At 38.2% G+C, this 10,986-nt stretch overlaps 1 protein-coding gene across 1 annotated transcript in view; it reads right to left on the reverse strand.

Moving 5' to 3' along the window:
• UNC79 (unc-79 homolog (C. elegans)) overlaps positions 1-10,986 on the reverse strand; it is a 237,920-nt gene that overhangs the window by 123,169 nt on the left and 103,765 nt on the right. Inside the window, exons 6-9 of the mRNA XM_012655194.1 lie at positions 5,883-6,073; positions 5,180-5,303; positions 3,044-3,184; positions 704-925 (exon numbers count right to left, since the gene is read on the reverse strand). Of these exons, the coding sequence (XP_012510648.1) occupies positions 704-925; positions 3,044-3,184; positions 5,180-5,303; positions 5,883-6,073 (678 nt within the window). The remainder of the gene's footprint in view (positions 1-703; positions 926-3,043; positions 3,185-5,179; positions 5,304-5,882; positions 6,074-10,986) is intronic.

Consider the following 10,986-nt stretch of genomic DNA (forward strand, 5'->3'; position numbering starts at 1 on the left):
TTAGATAATAGTATTCTAACAATACTAATTTCCTGATTTTGATAACATACTGTAGTTATGTAAGAGAATGTCCTTATTTTTTAGAAAATACACTCTGAAGTATTTAGAGATAAAGGGACATCATGTTTGCAACTTACTCTCCAATGATTTATTAAAAAATTCATGCATAAACACAGAGACAGACAGAAGTATAATAGTAAATGTTAACATCTGGAGAATTTGGGGGAGGAGTTCTTTGTACTATTCTTGTAACTTTTCTGCAAATCTGAAACTATTTCAAAATAAAAAGTTAAGAAGAAATGTTCTCCTAATCAAAACCTTTTTAACTTCTCTTTTTAAATTACTTCCTAAAATCAATTTATAAAAGTAAAATTAGCCCCATCACTATAGAGTTGTACCTTGCTCTTCCAAACAATAGTATTATCCAGTTTGTTCATCCAATTTATTCAACAGAATCACTTCTAATGGTGCTAGGGTGTTTTTAAAATTCAAATCCATTCTCATATGTCAACATCATTGCAGATATTCACACAAGTAGTTTTCAGACTCTTTAGGAAATCCCCAAACGAGTTTGCAAAAGGTCTTGAGTGATGTTGCATCATTTCAGTAAGTATGAAGATACCCAACACACGGAAAGAATTACTACACAATGCTTTCCCTCAATCTTCACTTCTGAACTAAAGGAAGCTCATGCTTCAGCTACCTGTTTCAGGAGAAGATCAAACATGAGGATGAAACAATTTAGATTCATTTCATCATCTTCACAATCAAAGTCAATAGTCCTTCCTCCTGGGTGTCCAAAATTCTTGAAAGGGCTACGAAATGGACTACGCATAGGACTCCGAAATGGACTCTGGAAAGGACTATGAAATGGACTGAGCATATTGTGCTGAACTCGTCGGCCAGGATCAGAGGCAACACTCACCTACAAGAAAAAATGTCAACACATACACGTGAACTCACGGAAGCTCAATGGCTGTATAAAATAGTTGGGGACTCTATGGGAGGTATCTCCAGCTGTCACATGGATTTCCTTCCTTAGTCAATAGCATTAATGCTTCCAAATACTATGGATCCTCTAAAAACATAAAAATAAGAAATAAAACCACCTAAATTTTTGACTAATTGACAGGGAATGAAACATCAGGGATGTTTCATTCTGAAGAATGAAGGCATTTGCCATTATATTTTTCATCTCATCAAACATTTCCAATTAGACCAGATTGTCTGAATCTACTAAAAACCATAACCTGAAAAATGCAGATGTAAAAAGGTAAAATACTGCAAGATAATCTTTAGAATCCTAAGCACAGAATCTAGGATTGACATGATTAAAGAATGGCCTCTGGGGATTATAATTATTGAAATATTGTGGGAAAACAATATACGTCAAACCTATTGTACTGGTTATTCTCCATTTGCCCACCCCATCCCAACTCCAGGCCCTGACTCCCCTCCTCTGCCCTGCTCTATGCCCAAGGATGCTGTGGATGAGTCTCCTCTGGCTCTGCTGCTGCCTGGCTTCCAGCTGGGGTCAGTCAGCGGGAGGCACCAGCAGAAGAGCTGAAGCTGGAGCAGGGAGAGGCAGAAACATTTCTGCCCACCCTGCCTGCTTTGGTGCTACATCTCTGGGATTATCTCCATCACTCCACATACAGCCTCTCTTGCCAGCCCTTTCTCGTAGTTTCAGCTCCCAAATGGCTCCAAGGGTTCTTTTCCTTGTTCCTTCAGCCCTAGGGGTACGGTGGCTTCCTACTGGACTGTTGCTGGTCCCTGGGTGCCTCATCGACCCCTACTGCTCCTTTAACCTTCCCCATTACCCTATTGGCAGCCTCTCCATTAAAGTCTCTTCATTTTAACCATCTGGGATAAATTCTGAATCAGGACACTGATTGACATATCTGTACATCACTCTCAAATCATATTTTTCTCTCTTAAAGATCTTTCTAATAAATAGAAAGCTACTCCAACATCATTTTTAAGGTAAAGAGGATAAGTACCCCATTAAGAATCTGAATACCCAGCTATTGATAGTGTTATCTAGGGGACATCACTTCACTTCACTGAGCATCAGGTTAGGCAGCTGCAAAGTGAGGATAATGAGTTCTTCTCTGACTGCCTCACACGATCCTGTGATATTGTTCATTGTGAAACACATCACATAGAATACAATGTGTACAAAGTAATGTCATTTTAAAGGTTATAGAAGAAAAGAATAAAATACAAATGGTTGGTAGCTGGTTTCTATCAGGCAGAAGAGAAAAGAAGTAGTGATATATTTTTTAAAATGCTAAATACTAACTATGATCCCATGATCACGTCATATTTTCTAATCCTTAGATATCAAGTGGGATACAGTGGGGAAAATTCTGTAGAGAATTGAAAACATTTTTTGCCAACCGTCACATGAGAGTCAACCTTTCTAAAACTGATCATGGTCTGAGAATGTCAGTACATCAGCAGAAACTCTATCAGGTCCTCCACAGGAAAATTATCAAAACCAGCACTTTTTATATACTTCAGACTAGACTATATGGACTTTTCTCATCTACAAAGGTGCAAAGGGATCCACAAAGCAGGCTCAGTTGGTTCACAGTGACAGCATCATTTATAGTCACCATCAGTTGATCATGTCTTCCCAAAAGTCAATGGCAAAAAAAAAAAATCATCCAAGTTCCTCAATCCCGAAGTGAAGCATTGATCTGCCCAGTAGCTGGTAAAGAATTCTGTTCACGAGGAGACCAAAAACATGAAATGTTACCCAAAAAACTACTGTTTTTCCTTTCATTAAGGGTGAGAGAGAGCTAAAATTCAAACAGCTTAAAAGGAAATGAAAACTCGGTGACTTACTAATTAGACTATAACAAACATATCTTACATAAATGTGTTCTTATTTGGTGTAACTAAAAGAGGAACAGAGTCAGATAGGATGCAAGAGCATTTTTAGAGAAGCTTCTTATGATACCACTTTCAGGCCTGGTATAACTGACAAGGGTTTTCAAAATCTTAACCAGGAAGACAGGAACAGTGTGGCAATAATTACCCTTCGAGATGCAAGGTTCCCTGCCAGTTCACTGACTCTTGATTTTCTTTGATTTGCCAGTTCTTTGACAGAATTAACTCCATCAGAAAACATGCTTATTAATAGTTGAAGTGGAACCATGATATCTAACTCCGATAATACCTAGGGAAAAAAAGGCACATATCCCCCCCCAAAAAAAACACGTAAACTTTAAAACTCAAAAAAACTACATTTTTTTCCCAAAGCAAACTATTGAACACAAGGACATTTAACCCTACACATATTCTATCAGCACAATCATCTTCAAATTTTTGTACTAACAAAATCAAATTTATCATTGAACCCTCCCTTTTCCCCACCCCCAATATCCAGTAGGCCACCATGTTTTTTCTATGAAAACTTGTAAGTTTCTCTTGATGCTGTCTCCTCTCCATACCCACTGCTTAGTGCCTCAGTTCACCACCTTTCTCCTGGATTAGCACAGTCTGCGAGCAACCTTCCTCCAGCCCATCCTCACTCTGATCTGAATGCCCCATCCATCTTGCTCTCTAGTATAAGCTGAATGTCCTTCCGGGTCAAAATCAAGCCACTTTATCGGTAATGAATTTTCTGGAAATAGATGCCTCCTTCCTTCAGAACATAATTAATGCATCCCTCTTCTCTGCTTTCTGATCATTTTAATGCATACCTTTATTAGAACAATTATCACTTTTTGTTATATTTAATTATCTAACACTACTCTTCCCACTGTGAGCTGCTCGAAGAAAGGAAGTATGAGGAAAGGACCATTTCCGATCCCATTTTTATTCCAGTGCCTATTATAGTTCCTGGCAGATAGGAAGGAGCTCTGTACATGTTTCCACAATTAATTAACAAATAAGTCAACTCCAACCACTGCAGAGTCCACTCTAGCCCCCAAATGGTTAGGCCAGGGCTTTAAAACCTCCTTCAACTGCAGCACTCTGTCTTACAAACCAAAGCTATATCAAAGCCTGGTGTGTAAAACGTACAAACTGTACTGCTCTAGCTATAGCAGAGACAGAGTTTTACAGCCCTGCTCGTTCATCCCCAGGTGGCACAGCAAAGGGGCGTGTAACTTGGGCAACGTCTAGCCATCTCTAGAAAGACTGGCTTTCTGAAAATGAGAATTATCTTATTCAGATCTATTTTGGGATTTAAAAAATGAAAATTCTGGATCCCAAAAGTGACTTTTAAAAGAAACAGTCCCTTTTCACTTTGTCAGTTGTGAAAAATATTATTCCTTAGTTTCGAACCCAGAAAGACATCTTCTCAACGTGAAGAGCTTATGAGATCCCATCCTTGCACGACACAGAAATGAATGTAGTTGTACCCACAGCTGATCTGAACATTGATTCTGTCTGCATTTTCTGAAACTGCCCAAATTTTATATCAGGTACGCAACTCAATTTTAAAAACTTTTATTGAACATCCACTAAACACAAAGCATGCGCCAGACGCTGGAGGAAGGATAAAGAGGGCTGTAAACTCAAAAATGAGACCTGGCCCCTGCGTTCAGGAACCTTATAATCAGGGAAAGAAACAGACAAAACTAACTATAAGACCGAAATAGAACAGAATTCACACAGAGAACCTGAATAAATCCTGGAGGAAGGAATTCTAATGGAAAGATGGGAGTGCAAAGTAGCAGAAAGCTTCACAGAGGAGATGATTTTGGAGTTGGGCTTTAAAGGGTAGGTTGGGAGTTCGCAAATGAAGACAGGACAGAAAGTCATTCTCAGCTGAGGGAACAGCATGAACTACTCCCTAAATTAGCAGTTCCCAACCTTCCCAAGTGAAGGGCCTGTTTCATATCAAAGATTTATCAGAATCCCACGAGACAGCTATTATATTATCCTTCTAGTATCCACTGATGGAAAACTACATAAGGACCAAAAGCTACTATGAATTCAGTGCTACTATTGCATAAATTTGTATTCTATTAACCACAACTAGAGCTACATACATCTGAAATTTAGTCATTCATCTATGTATATGAGATATTAGTCTACAGACAGTCCTCAGCAAACATAGGGACTTACAGACTCTTTGCAGTAACTTCCTCCCACTCTACCCAGGGATCTAAACTCGTAGGCTAAGAACGATTGTCCAAAATGATTAAAAGTATCATTCACTTACATGAAGCCACAGTAAAGCTTGCTCCTGTACAGAGGAGGGGTATCCTGTAAATCGACAACTAATAAAGCCAAACATCTCTTCCATTGAGAAAGGCAGAGGACAGAGCTCAATGTCAAACATTTTGCTAGAAAGCAGAGCAATAACAGTAAATGACCAATGTGCATAGATTAGGATTTACTGATGCCACCAAAGTATCTCTAACTATGCCCTGTGTGGGGAGTCAAACCCTTCAGATTAGTTTGTGTTCTGAACTGTTATTAGCATGTCTCATTTTACTGTAAGAGAATAGTTTATGTCATTGAAATAGGTATTTTACAAGTAATGAGTATTCAGCCTCCTGTTAGGTTAGACGGAAGGAATTGCATTTCTAAGGACTTGGAGTTGTCCCCCAGCACCTAAAACCACTTCCCCTTTGCACTTTCCCACCATAACCCCCCAATCACAAGTATGTTTGAAAATAAGCAAACAATATGGTGTATCTACTATTCCACAAGAACAAAATCTTTTCTGGACAATGCCAAATCCTCTCAGCTCAATTTATGACAGTTATTTCACTTTGAGGCTTCAAATTTCTCCACAGGATTGTTAAAAAAGTAAATGAGATTACATAAAATGCTTAGCAGAGTGCCTGGCGCACAGTATATTCTCAATAAATGTTAGATATCGTTATAATTACAGCGACTTCATTAAACTACTTACCCACCTTAATACTTCCCTGAATTCTTTTAACTGATTATCTGGGACTTCTGTTCTGATGGCTTCCAGCCATTCGGGCATGATACACTCCCACACAGATTGACTGATCACATTGTAGGGGATCAGGCAGAGGATTCGGTTGAGACCTTCCTTCAGCTGAGTCACTGTGCTGCAGGACTTATCCCAGTAGCCACCAACCTGATGGGGTTTCCATAGCCACAGGGAAGAAGATGAATGAAACACACTTGTTAAAATTATACTCAAGGACTTCCTAAAATAAATGGGTCCAAAGAGAGGCCACAATCTGTTACATCTGAGTCCTGGGCCAAGAATCTTCAGAGTGAGATTTATTTGTAAGAATCTACAAACCATCAGCATCCATCACTCATAAAAAGGAAAATATAGTTACAAATACATCCAAATATTGATCACAGATGGAAATTGAACTTTTGCTGCAGACTTTCCAAATCACACTTGAATTAAAATTTCAAAGATTGATTCCTAACAAGATGAGCATATAATTGGAGCATTATTATTCCTAAAGTGTGATAAACTCATTATAATATATGCAGTTATACCTGTCCTTCAGAAGAACACAGTTTTCTACTATGGTACACGTGGAATTGCAGATTTTTCATTACGAAAAATACAGTAGTGCAGAGAACGATTTTTCCCTATGCTGCATATTCTGCCATAATTTTTCTTCCTAAGAATGTTCTGAAGCTGGTTGGATCTATGAGTAAAAAAGATTGGCTTTTTTACTAATTAAGATAATACATTAATTTTCTGGAGCAGGAAAAAATTAAAACCATGAATTAAAAAATTTAGGTTGCTAATAACCCTGATGCTAAAGATCCTATATTCTTATTGTAATCGTCAAAGTAATGAAGGAAATCAAAATATTTAACTCTAAAATATATTTCTTTGACATATTTTGGGATGGCCATCAGAGAGGCAGCAAGCAGAAGCAGCCCTGCAAAGCTGCCTTTTGCGGTGGGGATTTGCATCTGCAGAGAATATGCATGATGCAGCCAGGCCTTTCCTTGTCCAGATCTAGTAAGATTAACTGAGCCTGACACCCTTCAAGGTCTGAAAGAAATAATTTATGGTCTATTCTCTCTGAAGCTACCACCTGTGAGGTTTCAGCTATGTAACAAGACCACTTCTGCCAGCCAAGCCTCCTCTTCTCTCCCTCCCACAACCACATAGTGTCTTGCCACTATAACCTGACTTACCACTTTAATGTGTTTTTGGCCATGCTCTGAGCCCCTTTCTATTCTTTCTAGAACTTCAAGATGGTATAAAAGCTTCTGCACCCAGTTGGGGGTTGGACAATCACTCTGTGGTTCTCTCCATGCACAAATTAATAAATTTTGTATGCTTTTTCTCCAATTAATCTGCCTTTTTTAAATTGATTTTTCAGCAAAACTTCAGAGGGTAAAAGGGAAGTTTTCCCTTGGACCCAGCAGTAACGAAGGGTTCACTGGTCCTGAGTCTTGACCATGTAACACAAGATTTGTGGAAAACTACCTTATTTTAAATGAATTCAATTTTAAGTGTTTATTACATCTAGAATTTCAGATGATGCAAAAAAATCATTCAGTTCTATTTCAAAGCTTGAATATCTATTTGGTGCCATATTGAACAAAATCCTAGATGACTGACTAAATATAGTTGAGGAAGTGACTGTATTTCCAGGATTTCTGTTGTTGTTGTTGTTGTTAGTTAGTTATAGGAAGAGAAGAACCAGCATTGATAAAGTTGAGATCCTGAAATGTATTGTGAACTAAATATAAAATCTTAATCTCCCCAGCTGACTGAATGGACCCCTCTTGGCAAAGGAGATTCCAGAAACCTAAAGCTGAGTCGCTGGCCATGAGAAGGCAGGTCAGACATGCCTGTCATGCCCCTCTCTCTTCTTGGAGATGATATCCTTTATAACACCCTTAAGGCTTAAGATAAAACTCAAAACACACCTGCAGCCCATCAATTTACTCAACAGATCACTTGAGTTTCCTAATTGTTCAGTAGCTGGTCTCCAATTAACAGACATCTTTTATCTTAAGTTAAAACATTCCAAGCCTTTAAGCAAAGCTTCATTGTTTTAACCAATTACAAATCAAAGAATCTGATAACTTACAAGGGTGGGTTATAGCTTTCCATTGAAACATAAATTTAAGGTTTTCTTTTTTTTTGAGACACAGTCTCACTCTCTTGCCTGGGCTAGAGTGCCATGGCATCATCCTAGCTCACAGCAACCTCAAACTCCAGGGCTCAAGCGATCCTACTGCCTCAGCCTCCCGAGTAGCTGGGACTACAGGCATGCGCCACCATGCCCAGTCAATTTTTTTCTACATATTTTTAGTTGTCCGATTAATTTCTTTCTATTTTTAGTAGAGACGGGGGTCTCGCTCTTGCTCAGGCTGGTCTCGACCTCCTGAGCTCAAACGATACACCCGCCTCGGCCTCCCAGAGTGCTAGGATTACAGGCGTCAGCCACTAAACCCAGCCTAAATTTAAGTTTTTCAAAGGCATACCTGTTCCAAATGTGATTCAAAACCAAAAAGCTTTTCTCTCTACAATCACCTGCATTTTGATCAAAGATAATTAAATTAAATTTTTTTTCTTTACAAAATTAGACTCATTAAATTTGTCTGATCATTTACGCAAGTGCAGTAAAAATAGTAATTGATCACTTAGGGCTTTTTAAAGTTTGTGTTGCCAGAACTTTTATAAGGAATCTCAGATTGTACTTTTAGAAGTCTCTTGATGCTAACAGCCAAGCTAAGAACTATTCATCAGACTTTGTCTATGATATGTATAGGTTTGGGTTAATTCCTGTCTTCTTGAGGTCCCCCAAATATTCTAGGGTTCCTGGGCCTGACAGGAAATGACCCTCCTTACTCATCTGTAAGACTGTGAACTCCATATGCCAGGTACCAGGGTAGCTTTTCCAAGAGGGCTTTGAAAGCACTGACCCTATAAAGTTAATCTTAGTTCCTTAAGACTGTCTGGTCGTATCTGATCCTATACACGTTCTCAGATATGACATTCCGCAAAGTCTTGGTAATATGACCAAAAGTTCCCAATTATTTCCTGTTACAAAGAGAACAGGTGCTTACTCAACTTATGCAAATAACTATAATGCTATGAAAATAAGAATATTCAATAAGAGTTTCTGAATTCTGGAGGAATCAGGAAGGGAGAAAAAAGATATATGTTTCATTTTTGTTTACAAAGGTACAATCTACCAAATTGTCGTGAGTTATAGATAGCTTAGGAGAAAAGAGAAAGGGGTTCCTTATATTCAGAAAATAGAACATTAAACAACCAGCAACATTCCTAAAAAAAAAAAACCATAAAGATTATAATTATTCTTTAACAGTTCATTCAGTCCTATGTAATTCATCTTGTTCTACTTGATTGAGTTAGCCATTTTATGAATCCACTTACAGATTTTTTGAGATTGAATCACTTTTGAGGTATTTTTCACCTCTTTGTAAACTGGATTCTGTCATTTGCACATTTTGTCAATAATTAATGTTCCCAATTTTTCACCCGCCCTCCTGATGTGGCATCACTGAGAAACTAGAACCTAACTGTCCAGATCATTATTAAGACTCTAGGTTGCCTTGTCCCAAAGTCCTACAAGCTGAAGCTGGACAATTTGATATAAATTTCAAAGGACTTATTACTACAACAGGTTGGGCCACTCAGGAAGTTCACCAAACACCCACAGCTTCCATGCTCTGCTCTGGGAAATAAACCCAACTGTGACAATGATGTTCTCACTCTACCAACTAAACACACCTCGAGCCCAACATCTAGAAACCTTCTCAACTTGCTGAGAAAGTAGATTTATAATCTATCCCGACCATTAATCTATTTTTCCTTTTGTCCCCTCGTTCTAATCTATGCTGCTTTTCCCCTTTGCTGATTTCTTACCTCACAATTTCTAACCTAAATCTTCTCTCCATAGTAATCAACCTTGCTTCTTTTTTCTATGTGTGAAACTTCCAAAGAAGTTTCATATCGAAGAAATGTTGGAATCTGCTCAAACCCTCAGAATTGGTATACAGATTATTTTAAAGGGAAAACATTTGAGCTAAAGAAGATGCAGAAAGAGAGCTGATCTGAACTTCCATTATCTGACTAAAGTAGAGCCTCCGGAAAATACACCTCCATTAATCCCTCCCCAAAGGGAATTTCCCATTAATTCAACTGCCACGGAGATAGTTCCTGCCCAGCTCCAACAGTATCCAAGAGCCCAGTAGAACCTTCCATATCTTCTCCCTGAAGCTCTTAAAAAAAAAAAAAAAAAACCTTTGTTAAGTTTGATATCTAAGTCTTTTATCTCTGGCTGTTCAGGAAGTAATTCATCACTGAGATCTCCCACGTGTACTCAAAAATAAACTTTGTCTTCTCTCCTGTTAATCCATCTATTATCAGTCAATTTGCAGGCTCCCAAACACCGGACCTAAGTTGGAAAAGGAAAAGTTTTCCTCCCAACATAATCGTTTCTTCTCAACTTCCAGAATCAGATCACACTAATTCTTTACTATTCCAAGAGAAATAGTAATAGAAAACATATCAAACACAGTCAAAGAATGCCAGAAATTGGGAATTTTCCATTATGCAAAAATTCCATTTTATAAGTGAGTCAGTAGGTGGCACCAAAGAAGAAAGAAGTATATCTTGATAAACACTCAGATCACTCTGAGTCCTGGAAATCCAACAAAAGCTACTCCTCTAGATGATCTGTGTTCTGTTTTAGCCTTAAATGTCCTATTTTAGCACAGTTTGAAACTGAAAACTGCCTCAAGACCTCTTTGAAAGGAAACAAAATATCACAAATAAAAATAAAACTTAGAAAGTACTTTGAAAAAAATTTTATGTATTGCTGCCAAAAACTGATTCTGAACATCCACCTTTCCGGGTTAGGCACAAATTATAATATATCATATTCAAGAAAGATGGGGTCTTTCCAGCTGTGAACCACTGAGACAGAAGCAAGAGGATAAGCACAGAGAAAGCCGTTCTATAAGCCAGAGGAATAGGAGCATTTTGGTGGTCCCTGAACCTTTTTGGCATTTTAAATGACAGGGCAGGGA

Source organism: Propithecus coquereli, unplaced genomic scaffold (genome assembly GCF_000956105.1).
Source record: "Propithecus coquereli isolate 6110/MARCELLA unplaced genomic scaffold, Pcoq_1.0 Scaffold468, whole genome shotgun sequence".
NCBI classification, from domain to species: domain Eukaryota; kingdom Metazoa; phylum Chordata; class Mammalia; order Primates; family Indriidae; genus Propithecus; species Propithecus coquereli.